General features: G+C 39.5%; 1 protein-coding gene across 3 annotated transcripts in view; it reads right to left on the reverse strand.

The window, feature by feature from the left end:
• Positions 1 to 15,292, reverse strand: part of Prkdc (protein kinase, DNA-activated, catalytic subunit) — a 181,506-nt gene extending 166,214 nt beyond the window's left edge. Inside the window, exons 1-11 of one of the 3 annotated variants that reach the window (XR_004769996.1) lie at positions 14,801 to 15,290; positions 12,273 to 12,349; positions 12,080 to 12,172; positions 10,721 to 10,795; positions 9,957 to 10,065; positions 9,372 to 9,484; positions 9,169 to 9,268; positions 6,705 to 6,760; positions 6,593 to 6,623; positions 5,292 to 5,449; positions 16 to 162 (exon numbers count right to left, since the gene is read on the reverse strand). Coding sequence is in view for 2 of the 3 variants with exons in the window: in XM_027413432.2 (XP_027269233.1) it covers positions 16 to 162; positions 5,292 to 5,449; positions 6,593 to 6,623; positions 6,705 to 6,760; positions 9,169 to 9,268; positions 9,372 to 9,484; positions 9,957 to 10,065; positions 10,721 to 10,795; positions 12,080 to 12,172; positions 12,273 to 12,349; positions 14,801 to 14,978 (1,137 nt within the window). In the remaining variant the exon portion in view is untranslated. Of the gene's footprint in view, positions 1 to 15; positions 163 to 5,291; positions 5,450 to 6,592; positions 6,624 to 6,704; positions 6,761 to 9,168; positions 9,269 to 9,371; positions 9,485 to 9,956; positions 10,066 to 10,720; positions 10,796 to 12,079; positions 12,173 to 12,272; positions 12,350 to 14,800 lie in introns of all 3 variants that reach the window. The other 2 variants (XM_027413432.2, XM_027413434.2) reach the window with 2 other exon arrangements.
• Positions 15,293 to 15,350: the final 58 nt, after the last annotated feature.

A 15,350-nucleotide genomic window follows, 5' to 3' on the forward strand; every position in this document is an offset into this window, starting at 1 on the left:
ACTAATGAATCATACTCCCGCAAATAGTCCATATCCACGAATAGCAATGGATAACTCCTTGTTGTTCGAATCTGCATTTCTGATGATTTTATAGAACTGCTCCATAAAGTACCGAAGCTGACTCTTATGCAGCTCTGCATCTTCTGCCACAGTAAATGAAATCTGTAATTGTATGACATTTGCTTTTTAGAAACATTTAATAACCAAAGGACTTAAATGAAATGACAAATAATATACTATTATAAAGCAGGGCGGTGGTGGCGCATGCCTTTGATCCCAGCACTTGCGAGGCAGAGGCAGGCAGATCTCTGTGAGTTCAAGGCCAGCCTGGTCTACAAAGCAAGTGCCAGGATAGGCTCCAAAGGTATACGAAGAAACCTTGTCTCAAAAAAATCAATACATATATAATAATTACATTTGACTGCTATTACTCAAAAAAGACTGTTTCTTAACTAAGGCTACATTGTATGTGATGCATTTTTTTCTAAGAAAAAGGATCAAAAGAGACCAAGGAAAAGGAGAGATGATCAGAAAAAGGCATTTTTCTCTTAGTTACATTTATTTATTTGTTTGTAGGTACATATATTATTCTGTGTGTATGTGTGTATGTGTGTGTGTGTGTGTGGGTAGGTAGGTAGGTAGGTAGGTAGGAAGATAGACTATGGAAGTCCCACCACGTGGATCCCAGTTACTGAACTTAAGTCATCAGGCTTCGTGGCAAGTGTCTTTATCCACTAAGCCATCGACCCCATTTCAGGAATTTCTAAGACCCAGCTATAAGAGATATTAAAACTAAGTGCAGGAAGCAAAGAGATCACTGTTGTCATAGTCAGGACTTCTACTGCTGTGATAAACATCATGACAAAAAACAATTTAGGGATGAAAGAGTTTCTTTCAGCTTATACTTTCACATCACAAGTTCATCACTGAGGAAGTCGGGGCAGGAACTCAAATGGAACAGTAACCTGGAGGCAGAAGCCAATCAGAGGCCATGGAGGAGCGCTGCTTACTGGTTTCTTTTACTCTGTTTCCTTGCTCTGTCTTCTTATACACCCCAGGACCACCTGGCCAATGGTGGCACTGCCCACAATGAACTGGACTTTCCTACATCAATTATCAATCAAGAAACAACTTGCTACATCAATTATCAATCAAGGCAACAGTCTTGCCTATGGGCCAAACTTACAGAGGCATTTTTTCAATTATGATTCCTTCTTCCCAGATGACCCTACTTTGTGTCAAGTTGATGTAAAAATTATGTAACACAAACAGGAAACAATAGCCTATGTTCAAAAACATGAGAGTTCAAATCAGCATTCCTAATTTTAGCACAAATTCTGCTCAAGTATGTGAACAATCTAGGTAATTACCAAAGGCAGGGTGGGAAAATCCACTACACTATTACTAACTTACCAATATGCTCCCTAATTGTTCCCAAAGTCATTATATCTGATATGGAATTATCACACATACTGCTTGAAAAACTCGTCTTCCACAAAGCATGTCATGCACATCTTTCCCAAGAAGGAAATAATTAAGTCAGCCTGACAGGACTGTTAAGAGGTCAACACCTAAATTATATATTGATTTTCTGGTCATCCTACAGAATAAAAGCTTATTGCAAAAACAAAACAATAACAGCCAAAAAGGAATTAGGTAATATTAATTACTGAAAAGATTTTCACCTTACCATAAACTATTTAATCACTTAAATTTGCACTAATTTAGTACTGGATTCTATCCTTTTCATTGAACTTCTATCCAGTTATTTTCTATTTATAACAGCAAAAGAATTAAAAATAGTTAACCCACAAGATAAAGAACAATTTATAACATCATGGTTCACAACAACACATTATGCTACTATTAAAAATTTACCACGTCAGCTTCAATGTACTACTAGCAAAACATTCGATGCTGTGAGAAAACCTTGAAGCCACAAAAATTACAAATAATATTACTTTATGTAAAGATATCAGGGTGAAAAGGGGAAGAGTGTAAAAGAAAATGGTCACCAAAATGTGAAATGATTATTTTTTTAGTTGTAGGATATCAGATTTGAACCTGCCACCTGTGGTCCCAACCCATTACGCTTTATTCCTAACAGTGGAAACAAGCTAAATGTCCTCAACTGATCAATGCAGAATGACAATGTAGCTCATATACATAATATAGTTCTATTCAGTTGTACAGAAAAAATGAAATTTGTAGGACAATGGATAGAATTAGAAAATATCACACAAATAAAAAGAAACCTGTAAAGACAAATGTTGCATGTTTTCTCTTATTTGTGGATTTTAGTTCAGAATCTTTAAATCTGAGTATATAGGTTGGAGTAACCACAGATACCAAGACAGTAAAGAGGGACTAGGAATGTGGTGTGGGGCTCAGTAGAGGGGACAGCAGAACACAGATGCTATGAAGGGGGAAAGGGAAAAAAAGAAGGAGGGGGAGATGGTAACCAGGAGGGTAGAAAGAAGGCAACATAGAGGGAGAAGGGTAAATGACACTACAGATACTGGAAAGGCCATACAGATGCATTATTTCATATTTACTTAAAATTATATGATGTATGTATGTATGGACACACACACAATTTTAATGAAGTTCTCTACTTAGGCTGACAATGCTCCCCCCTAAAGCCATAGACTAAGAGAAATCCCAGTACTTAGGCATGGGAGCCCTCATTTCTAGCTGTTGGTCAGAGGAGTTCAAGAGACCCTAAAAGCAATTATCAGTTGTTGCTGATGCCCTTGGTTTCCTCCCAGAAATTGAAGGGAAGTCTCTATTGCTGAAGACACTGAATACTTCAGGCACAGCATTTGGAGGAACAGAGCTGAATATAATCTGGAAGCCTCCTCCCTAAGTACCAGCTCTCATAGTATGAGGAGCTACGCAATCTTCCAAAGGGGAGAAAAGCAATCGACAGTTCTACCCAGCTGCAATGCCAGGAACCAAAACAATAACCAGAAGAGCAAGATATACCTAAAGGTGCAACAGTGGCACTTACATGGTAGGGGAAAACAACACCTATCTAACTGGACCTTCCTACTCAGAAGGAGGGAATTTATGCCTGATACTGTAAACCTAGCCCATGACCTGTCACAGACCCTAGAGAAGCTACTACCACAACTTTCCTGAGCCAGTACAATTTCTAACTACATTCTAAATATTTATCCTTCACCCACAGGTAGCTCTCTCCACCTATTACCCTCTCTATCTAAGAAATTTCTTTCTACACCACATGAAGGCCATCATAAAAAGTTACAACTGGTGAAAATGCAGAGAACAGATCATGGGGTGCTCAGCTTCTATTGACACATCTACAACACAGCTCCTTCACCTAGGGTTCACAAACATTATGAAAGACGGGGCATAAAGATTGTAAGAGGCATAGGACATCGACATCTGCTGGGAGCCAATGCCTTTGATATATGACAAGGAAGCTGCACACATGACACTGTAACAATATGGTTGCCTAAATAAGATCTGAAGAATTCCTCAAAAATCTACAGGACCTCCTATAGTAGTTCAGTACTCATCCCTAGCATAGGTGTGAACTTTGGGAGCCCATTCCACATAGAGGAATAACTCCCTGAGCCAAGACACACAGGGGTGGGCCCAGGCCCTATCCCAAAGGATATGATAGACTCTGATGACACCCTATGGAAAGCCTCAACATCCAGGGGGAGCAAAAAGGATATGTGATAGGTAGGGTTTCAGTTGGGGGGGAGTGGTAGGGGAGGACAGGAGGGAGAAGGGAACTGGGATTGTCATGTAAAACAATCTTGTTTCTAATTCAAATAAAAAAAATCTGAAAAAAAAATCTGAAAAATTACAACACCAGCTGACCTACCAAAATGTACAAGGGGAAGTTTCACAAAGCGTTAACCCCAGATAAAGAAAATTAATGACTTCTGAGAAACAAAATCAGTTTTCCCCAGGGATGAGTTACCTGTTAGGTTATCCAATCCCAAGTGGTCAGACCTAAGCACATATATGTGCACATAACACTAAATAGGCTCTAAAGTATTATATATACACTTACTCAAACACACACATGTATATATAGATAACAACAATAATTAAAGAACAGGCCTTGAGAGGGAATGGGGATGACATGGTAGGGGAATTAAAAGAGAGAGTGAATTGGAAATGATGTAAATACAGTACTTATGCATGAAACACTCAAAAAAAAAAACTGAAATTTCTTTTTAAAAAGAAGAAAGGTGCTAGAAATATTAAGTGGTTAAGAATATATGTTGCTGTCCAAAAGGAGCTGGATTTGGTTCCCAGTGTCCACACAGTGGCTCACAGTGGTAGCTCACAATCACCTGTAATTCCAGTTCCAGCAGATCCAATACATTAGTCTGAACTCAGTGGGCACCAGGCACATATGTGGTAAATAGGGCCAGCTGTGGTGGCACACATCTTTAATCCCAGCACTTGGGAGGCAGAGGCAGGTAGATTTCTGAGTTCAAGGCCAGCCTGGTCTACATAGCAAGTTCTAGGTCAGCCAGCACTGCATAGAGAGACCCTGTTTCAAAACACCAAATAAAATAAAATAAAATAGATAGCTGATAGGAAGATAGGTAGGTAGGTAGGTAGGTAGATCCATCAATGGATCTTAAAAGAAGTTGGGAGGGATAGACTGGAACATAAGGGACAGAACAGCTTTCTGAGCTTAGCTGGACCTAAAGGACAACCGTGCTTTCTCTTTCCCTCCTCCCACATATCAAAGTGTGGATCTTAAGCTAACACTGCACTTCATTTCAGGTTTTAAAGGACAAGCTTGTGAACTACTACTTATCCTTTTTTCTTCCTTCCTTCCTTCCTTCCTTCCTTTCTTTCTTTTTTTTTTTCAACAGTCTATGTAGTCCCAGAACTTGCTATGTAGACAAGGCTGGCCTGAAACTCAGAGATCCACCTGCCTCTGCCTCCTGAGTGCTGGGATTAAAGGTACGCATCACTATGCCTGGCCCTACTTGTCCATTTTTAACAGTGCAACAAACAAAACTTTTTTTATACTTGCCAGTATTTCCTGACAGAGCCAATGTGCCTCTTCCTCAGCACCTAGCCAAGATGACTTACAGAGTTTTGATCAACTGAGATCATGCAAGCTCATTCGTTCACTCTAGCTAACATGCACGGCGGATCAATAGCAAAGCTTTCTGCTATAAATGCGACAGGAACTAATGGATCACCTTATCATTATTTTTCAAACATGCAGGCATAAAATTGGAATTCAGTTTTTTCATAGAAGCTTTTAATCAAAGTTGAATCTGAAGTACCTGTTTCAGAAAGGATTCCAGGGCTGAGTGTGCAGCTTTCTTTAATTCCATATTTGTATGGCTGCACCACTTTGACAGTACTTCAAATAAAGTAACATAGTTGTCCAGAAGGCAGGCAGTAAATTGAGATGCATGTAGGGTAAATAATCGTAGGCCAGCTGCAAATACAAAAACCATTCCATTTAAAATAGGTCAACAAAAGCCAGAAAAGAGAATTAAGAAAGTTTCCTTTATGTGTTAAAAAGTTAAAAACCATGCTCAAGAAGTTTTTGTATATAGCCAGGCACAGCGGTACACACCTTTAAGTACTCAGGAAGCAGAGGCAAGTAGATCTCTGTGAGTTTAAGGCTAGCCTGGTCTACAGAGTGAGTTCTAGGACAGGCAGGCCTATGTAGAGAGACCCTGTCTCAAAACACAAACAAAAAAGATACAGTAGATTACCCTACAACAATCTGATGATCCAAAGAGCCCTCTAATGCTTCCAACCTCCACACTGACTTAAGCCCATGACCTGGCACCAAAAAAGGGTCAGAAACAAGATCTGGATTCTCTAGTTCACAGCAAAATCAAGTAGTGTACAGGCTGAGGATACAGCTAAGTTAGTACAGTGCTTGGTTAGCATGCACAAGGTCCTGGGTTTGATAGCTAGAATAGCATAAACAAGGTATAGTACACATGCCTATAATCTCAGCACTAGGAAAGTGAAATCGTCAGCTATATAGTGAGGTTAAAGGTCACCCCAGGCAACTCAAAACCATGTCTCAACAATAACAAAATAATCAAACAGCTTGAATTTCCTGACTGATAGCCTAACATATACATCTTTTAAATATTTAAAACTCTTTTCTATATGTATTTAAAACATTTCTGATCAGACTCTAATTACATTAACATTAAAAATGTATATTCTTTTTTAAAAAAATTATTATCACATTTGAGTGTGTGCACCTCCACAAGTAAAAAAGGACAATTTGCAGGAGTCAGAGTTATTCTGCCACTACATAGGTCCTAGGGATAGAACTCTGTTCATCATGCTTTGGGGTCATATACCTTTACTACTGAGCCATCTAGCCAACCCCTAACAAATATATATGTATGTATAGACTGTGATCCCAGTTAAGAGTTTATTGCTTAAATTAGTCTTCTTAAACTAACAACAACAAAAAAAGCTTCATTGTACATAGTTACATGTGAAACATCAGACTCTTGTGTATCTATCTGCCTTCATTCTAGCTTAAATAGAACCTTACTCAAGATGCTAAGTAATTTAAATTGTTACTTTGTTAAACAAAGATTCTTACCCAAGGGCACAGCATATCGCTTCATCTCGATCTATTACAGAAAAAAAAATCATCATTATTTGAAAATCACAAGTCCCCAACTTTGAAAGACTTAGAGTGATATTAATACTACCTGAGGACGGATTGCTTTTAATGCAAAACCAAAGATCTCCTTTGAAGTCTGGGGATCTGAGGGAATAATAACAAAAGAAGGCTGTTAAAATATCTTACCACTATACATATTCTTTATCAAAAATTTGCAAGTGACAGGTTTTTCTTAAGACAGACTGATATTTCCAGTAGCTGCACAAATCTCCTATGATTTCAGAGTAACTTAACATCATTTGACCAAGCTAGAATTGTAAGTTGTTACAGCTTCTGGGGAAAGTCAAAAGAAAATCTGGAATAACTAGTGTGTGAGCCCAGGATCTAGATCACAACCCATGTTACATAATCTCTCGGAGCCTCAGCTTGCTCATCTACAAAAGAGGCAGACTATGGCTTCTTTAAAGACTGGAAGATTAAAAGAAGTGACTTATTCAAGGTCAAATACACTTCCTTTGCCCCCAGTGCTCTCAAGCATTTAATCTACTCACAATACCGGTGGTTTGAATGAGAATGGCTCCCACAGGCTCCTATGTTTGAATGCCTGGTCCTCATATTAGTGGAACTGTTTGAGAAAGATTAGGAGATGTGGCCTTGTTGAAGGAGGTGTGTCACTGGAGTAGGCTTTGAGTTTCAAAAGCTCATACTAAGCCCAGTGTCTCTCTTCTGCCTACTGCCTGGGAATCATGATGTAAAGTCCTCAGCTACTGCTCAAATTCTATGCCTGTCTTCTTTCTGCCATGATAAACTAACCCTCCAAAATTGCAAGCAAGTCCACAATTAACTGCTTTCTTCTCTAAGAGTTACCTTGGTTTCCTCACAGCAATGGAACACTAAGACACTTGACAAATGATTACAAATGTGAATAAATATTATCTTGGACCCCCATAATTTAATGTCCTAAAGAATGCAAAATATGTATATAACCATAATGTAAGGATCTTCTCGTAGGCAGGCTGACACCACAATTGCCTATGTTACCTATATAACTGTCTCCAATCACATTTTTCGTTGCAGTTGCACAGAAGACATGGTTTATTCCTGACTGGTTTCTTTGTCCTTCTAGCAGTGACTTGTATACCTTAGAAAACCATTAGCTTTGATAGCAGGGACTTATGTATTAGAAGGCAGACATCATAGGAGCTTGAGGGAAAATGATGTCAGAGAGGCCTTATAGTGAAAAAGATAGCATCATGTTTTTTAGCATAATGTCCTAAAAGATTTTTAAAAGGCCAACTTTGGAATACAAAACCAAGAAAGTTTGACTTTATATTCAAGAAAGGAATTATCAGGTGGGCAGTGGTGGCACAATTCTTTAATCCCAGCACTCAGGAGGCAGAGATGGTGGATCTCTGAGTTCCAGGCCAGCCTGGTGTACAGCCGAGGCTACACAAAGAATCCCTGTCTGGGAGGGAAGGCGGGGGGGGGGGGGGGGGGGGGGGGGGGGGGGGAGAAGGCAGGCAGGCAAACATAATAGCTTCTGAATTGGGATTGAAAGAGGTTTTTACCTAAAGTAAAGGCCATTTAGATACAAGTAACTGGAATACTGGGAATAAGAGTGCACAGTGGAAGGAGGAGAGAAAGATACAAATAAGAGAAAGGGGAAATTCTATAAAATGTGTGGAAATTCATATAAAAATCTATTTCTTTATAAGTCAATGTGAAAAAAAATTAAAAGCAAACAAAATCAACTATAGTAAATTGGTTTTAAGAACAAGGAAAACAAAATAATTATAAAAAAAAAACCCTGTAGTCATAAAAGCAATAGGCTCTCCCTAGTGTATAGGGGTCTTGACTTTTCCAGAGAACAAAGAGAGGTCTGACCTTGCTCTTGTAGCCTCCTCCTACTACCTCCTCTCACACACACCCTCCCATCTCAGATGGATAACTTCCTATATAGACATCCTCATATCTATTTTTAATGTGGTAAAAATGTGCATAATATTCTTCATTTTAAAAATATGTAAAGATGGGGCTGGAGAGATGGCTCAGTAGTTAAGAGCACTGGATACTCTTCAGAGAACCCAGGTTCAATTCCCACACCCACATGGCAGCTCAAAACTATCTATAACTCCAGTTCCAGGGGATCTGACACCTTCACACCAATGCACATAAAAATAAAGCTAGATAAATTATTTTTTAAAATATGTAAAGATACAAGGTAGTAGCATTAAATATTTTCACTATGTTGTATAACATCATGCTCTATCCTTAAAATGTTTTCATCCCCCACAACAGAGAGGCTGTACCCACTGAAAACTAGCCCCACCCCAACCCTCCTCAGCTCTTGGAAACTCCTATTTCCTGTTACTATACTTTCTTACTCCACCGATCTTATCTAAGTGCAGCTATATACAGTGTTTTGTTTTTTGACTAGCTTATTTCACTTAGGATATCATACTATCTAGGTTATAGCATAAGTCAGAATTTGTCCTTATTTGGGGAACAAGGTCTCACTACTAGAAAGAAAACCAAACAAAATCTGGCAATACCTTCTTCCATGGACTTAGTGAAGTTGCACAGAAGTGAGGACAGTCCCTTTAGACAGCCAGCTAGAACAGGAAATTTAGGTTCTCTTACTGTTGATGTCATCTAAAAGGAGGTTTTAAGGAAGATATTACAAAATGAAAAACAAACAAACAAACGAAAAAACACCCAAGACTATGGAGGTATACTACCATAAGGCATATTATACCTGGGTCTTAAGCTCTCCCAGAAAAGCCCGGAACAGGTTTTCTGAATGATTTATCATTTCACTAGGATGAACTTCGCCTAATACTCCCAGTAGCTCATAGACTTTTTCTAAAACTGAAAAATAAATTCAGATAAATGAAACCCTAAAACTACATTTATATAAATAAAATTAACACAAACATACGAATAAAGAAAATAAAAGGATGTTCAACTCAAAATGGTTTGAGAGCCAGCCAGATAGTTTGGTGAGCAAAGGCACTTGCTGCCAAGTCTGACCCTGAGTTCAAGGCCCTGAACCCACATGGTAGAAGGAGAGAACTGATGCACCCAACTGTACTCTGACCTTCACACAAAAATATTTTTTCTTAATTTTATAGTAAAACACAATATACCTAGGTTTTTCATGAAGTATTTCCCAAGTTTTATCTAAATCTCTTCCTATAAGCTAAATTATACTTGATGTGCTTTCTGTTTCAATGAATCCTTTTATTTGCTTCCATTATGTTATTCTTTCAGCAAAAGACTTTCATAGAGGAAATCAATGGTTAGTGTTACTTTGTTAAAATATTTGAAAATAACATCTCACCTGTATCAGGTAGTTTTGTTTTTGATGCAAGTTCTCCATAGAACTTGTTAAATAATTCTCCAATCTTAAATTCATCCATGAGTCTAGAACTTCTCAATATCTTAAGTAACTAAAAGAGCACAAATTATTGTTTTCTAAAGAGAAAAAAAAGACACCCTCTACTTCAATAAAGTTTCAGAATCCTGGCCTCCAGCACATTTGTTCTTGGTCTATCAGGAATGACACCTACTCTGAAATCTGGGGCCTTGGGACTTGAGTGATAGATCAGTAGGAGATCACAAGGGAAAGACAGTCTAAACTTAATTTTAACTTCCCCGAGAGAATAATAACATGGCTAGAACTATTTCTTCAGAGGCACACTTTTAAGATCACTGACCAACTAAGTCCAAAGTAATTCTAAACCAGAAAATGCAGAAGTGAGCCCCTCACTACTAAGGTTTCAAGAAAAACGCATGTGAAACCCAAGGAGGTATCTTTTGTGCACTCCTAACAGTATTAGATTCAACCAAAGGCAATAAAAGTGACAAATGGCAGAGCAATAAATTCTTAGCTAATTTTCTCTTTATTTCCCTTACAACTTCAAATTTTTCTCTTATTACTCAGGAAAATATGAGAACAAAACACCATTGTGCTACAAAATCAACATGTCATTTACATAATCACAACTCTATCCTCTCCTAAACTCCCAACTAAACAAAATTCAAATTTCCAGTTTTATGTTACACACTTAGCATAAAACCATATTTCTTAGGATATAAAATTACCTTGATCAGAAGGTCTAGGGCTGAAATTTTACACTTAGCAGTTCTATCCTTTGTATAAACACTGGTACAAGTATTCTAGGATTCAAAAGGAAATATATCATTCAAAAGGAGACAAAAGTCACCAATATGACTTAAGAACTAAGACTTAAAAATAGCTAAAACTGTAGTAATCCTGTAATGATGAATGTTATATGCATAATAAATAAATAAAATCCTTTAAAAAAAAAAGCTAAAACTGTTATCTGTGAGTGGTAATACCAATGTGTAACAAAATAAAATTTATAAATTAACCATTAAAGGCATAATAGAGTATATAAATGTATGGATTAAAAATTACTAAAAACTACTCCTAACAGTTGTGGTGCCTTTAATCACAGCACTCAGATTTTAAGGCCAGTCTCGTCTACATAGTGAGTTCCAGGACAGCCAATGCTACACTGAGAAACCCTGTCTAGAAAAACAAACAAACAAAAATAATAAATACAAAAATTACTGAAAACTCCAACTCAGTATGCTATGGTTGCTATGTAAAAAAACACAAACAGATGATGCCTCAGTAAGAATTTGAAAAAAATCAAAAAAACAAAAGTTCATCATTTGTTTCTACATACATTTCATACTTGTTATACATCAAGAAGCAAGCTATAGGCCTAGCTACTCACAGGCTAGGGTAGAGGAATCACCTGGGCACAGGAATTACAGTGGCTCAGACAACACACTGATATGAAAGAAAGCAAGAGAGAGCAAAGGAGCACAGTGTGTGCAAAGGGAGCTAGAAAGAGGATGGTTCAGCAGGTAAGCACTCAGCAGGTAAGAGCACTGCTGCTCTCCCAGAGGACTCTGGCTTGGTTCACAGCACCCACATGGTGATTCTACCATCTGCAACTCCAGTTCCAAGGGATCCAACACCCTCTTTTGGCCTCTGAGTATACCTGCACACTCACAGTATACATTAAAAACATATACACAGGCAAATTGTTCATACACATAAAATAAATAAAAAGAGATACACCCTTAAAAAATTTTTAAACGGAACCAAAGAAACTCAGAGAAAGAGCTAGAAAAGAAATTCAATAGTAGAGGGCTTGCCTACATGCTCAAGTCACTGGGTTCTCTCATCAGCACCAAACAGGAAAAATTTCCACAAAATTTTGGTAAAAGTAAATAAAATAAGCTATATATCAAAGACCCTTGTAAACTGTGACACATTTTATAAATATTAGCTTATACTAATACAATCAAGCTGAAATGAGTAAACGCCAATAAAAAAGCATAAATAAATAAAAGCCTAAGTTTTAAAGAACCACAAGTTAAAATTGAAGCTGGCATATATGAGTTTTGATTTTTCCTTTTCCTTACCTTGATATCAAGGGAATAATGCATGACCTTCTGGTCAATTTTCTCTAAGAAGACATACAAAAATTTTAGGGCTTCTTCTCTACAATCACGAAACTATAATATAAGAAATAAATAGAAAATACAGATAAGAATAAGTCCCTCCAACAAAGAGGAAGACAAAAGACACAAAATGAAATGAAAGTTGTGCACTCACTTCATCAATGTTAAGTGATTTCCGGATAAATACAAGCAAACCAAATTCTCTGGAAAATACTAAGGAAACCTGCAGTGCTGGGGGGTGGAGGAGGGGAGAGAAAAATTAGAAGTTCCAAGAAGCATTTTACAAAAGACCCCTGAAAGCATTGCCTGCTTTTCAAGGTACTCTTGCAAGTAATAAAAAAAAACAACATGAGGCTATTATTGTGAAATAATGAAAACACAAAGTTCTGGATGTTGTTCCACAAAGATGAAGTAGACAAAATAAAACTTTCCCCCTCCCCACCAGATGCCCACACTCTTATCTAACTTCGGAAATCAACTTTACAAGGTGATAGTTTACAAGAAATGAGGCTGCTAATTAGTGACCTTAAAATGGTGATATAATACTCCAACTGGTGGATCCAATGTAATCATGAGGCCTTAATGGGGGAAGTCAGGCCAGCTTGAGCAAAGACCCGATCTACATACAAACAAAGGGAGAGCAAGAGGAAAAAGTCTGAGAGAGGCAGGCAGTGGTGGTGCACGCCTTTGAATCTCAGTGAGTTCCAGGACAACCAGGGCTGTTACACAGAGAAACCCTGTCTGGAAAACCCAAGTCAACGAGAACAAAGTAGAGCACAATAGAGAGAAACTCTCCTGAACACAGGAGAGGTCCAAGTAACACATGAGATGTGCTCAGCATCCTGGTAGCTGCTGCTTTGAAGGGGTCTACAAGTCAAGGGAAGTAGACACTGTCTTGGTGGGAGCTCCACATCAACCAAAGAGTCTAGAATGTTCAGATCACTTCCACAGGGTATTTAAATTGCCCCATAGAAAATGGGGGCTGGGGGATCATCCCAGAGCGGTTTACCCATTAAATGTGGGCTTTTTCTAATTTGGTCTGATTTGGGTGGCCGTGTCTGCAGAGAGACTTACCAGAGTGCAGAAACTTTTCAGAAACATGCTAAAGCAAGAATCAACAACAAAGAAAATGAAAAACTGGATTGTCACCTACACCCTTCAGAAATGAAGTCTGGCCGAGTACCTTGGATCTAGCTTGGCAAGACCCATCCAGCTTCTGATCACAGTATTTAAGTTGAATTCTGTTAGTTAAAATCAGTAAGTTTCTGAGCACAGAGCCCAGACCTTGTAATCCCAGAGCTCTGACCTTGCAATCCCAGTACATGGGTTTCAAGTACAAGAGGACCACAGACCAAAAATGCATGCAGTGGTTATTGAAGTAAAAAGAAACTCACAGCCTATAATCTCTCAACATAGTGTATATTACAGCAAAGTTGGAATTGCCTCAAGAACAAAAAGGTCACTTCACAAAAATGAGTTCTAACACTGAAAAGAGAAAGCAATTAAATGTTAGTCTTCTATGTTCTATTTTCTCCATTATTACTAGGTCCTTGATAACAGAGTTACTATACAGCATCTTATTCAAAGTTTTATTTTAACTTTGAAAACAAAACAAAACAAAACAAAAATAAAGTCTCATTATGTAGTGCCAGCTGGTCTGGAACTCAAAGAGATCTGCCTGCCTCTGCCTAGGAAAAAAGGCCCACACTACTTCCACTTCCTTACACTGGTATGCACTGAGATAAAAAGTTTTGCAGATCTGTGTTTAAGAGAGGAACACAGTTTTTTACTCACAACAGAATCAACTTTGGCTTTTTGTGGTATCAGGAACTGAACCCATGGCCTCATGCTTACCAGTTCAGTGCTCCATCACTGAGTTGCCAGCCCTCAGGTTTAAACACAAAAACACTATCTGGGGATCTAGACCAATAAGAGCATGTCTGGTGTAACCTCCTGTAACTCCAGCTTTAGGACATCCAACGCCCTTATCTGCCATCTGTAGGCACCTGCACATCAGGAGAACACATGAGCACCCACGCGTTCGAGCACACTCACCACTAAAAATAAATACTGTTGGGGGTGGGGGAGGCACGACTATCTGGCCATATTGCCCATGACTGTAATCTCAGCAGTAAGTAAAAAAGGTAGGAAGATCACAACTGTAGGCCATTCTGGGTTAGCTCAAAAGAAAATAACTACAACGAAAATGCTGAAAAGGGGGCATTTCCACAAAGAAAATTAAGTTATCATGCAGGCATTGCTAAAAGTTAAAACAGGTTAAGTGAGTTACCTCACATCTATAACTCCAGAATTTGAAGGCTCTGTTTCCAGGCTAGTTTGGGCTACTACGTAGGAAGCCCCTAACTCAAAAACAAAACAAAACAAAACAAAAAAAGGTCAAAAGAACAGCATGAATTTCAGTAATTTCTACAATTATTTGGAAAACATGGTACAACGAGTAAAGTGTTTTGGAAACGTCCTAATGGGTTCAACTTTGGATAGAAAGGACTTGCCAAATTTGGGGGTCATTTTCCACACCGGTTTTTAAACACCTTTCTTCAGATGCTGGGGAAAGAGAACAGCATACACATCCAGATTCAGGACTTCACAAGGCGGTGCTACACCAAGGGAGAGGAAACGCTGAGACCTCTGACAGGCAGGCCACCCGGGGACAGTACCCACCCAGCACAGCGGAGCTGGTGCTCAGCACGCACTCCTGCCCCAGGCCACGGATCAGCTGGTAACTGGCGCCGGCAGCGCTGCAGCGGTCCGCCGCCGACAGGAACTCCTGCAGCTGCAGTAGCCATCCGCGGATGCCGGCTCCTGCGTCCTCCATAACGCCGGCACCCGCCTGGCGCATGCGCGACCAGTCCCCGCGGGTCCCCGCGGGAGCGCTCCCTTACACGCCCGCAGGAGGGGGTGAACGCGCACACCCACAGGCCTACCGGTGTGTAGCGCCTGACTTGTGCACCACGGAAAGCAAGGGGACAGAAACCTGACTAAACCGTTGCACGTGCTTGGGACGCTTCAGACGTAAACACGCCTCAGGCAGGAGACGACCAGCCCGGCGCGGGTTTCCCGCCAAAGCGCGGTCCTGCTGCAGGCTAGCCCATCGGAGGCGAGGGGCACGCACGGTAAGGACGAGCCTGAGATACCAAGACGGCCACCTAGAACTCCCCTGCCGGTTCGTAGTGGCGCCTTCCGGAGGCGGAGCTACGCGTCCCTGCCCTTG

The sequence above is a fragment of the Cricetulus griseus genome, chromosome 4, assembly GCF_003668045.3.
Source record: "Cricetulus griseus strain 17A/GY chromosome 4, alternate assembly CriGri-PICRH-1.0, whole genome shotgun sequence".
Classification (NCBI taxonomy): domain Eukaryota; kingdom Metazoa; phylum Chordata; class Mammalia; order Rodentia; family Cricetidae; genus Cricetulus; species Cricetulus griseus.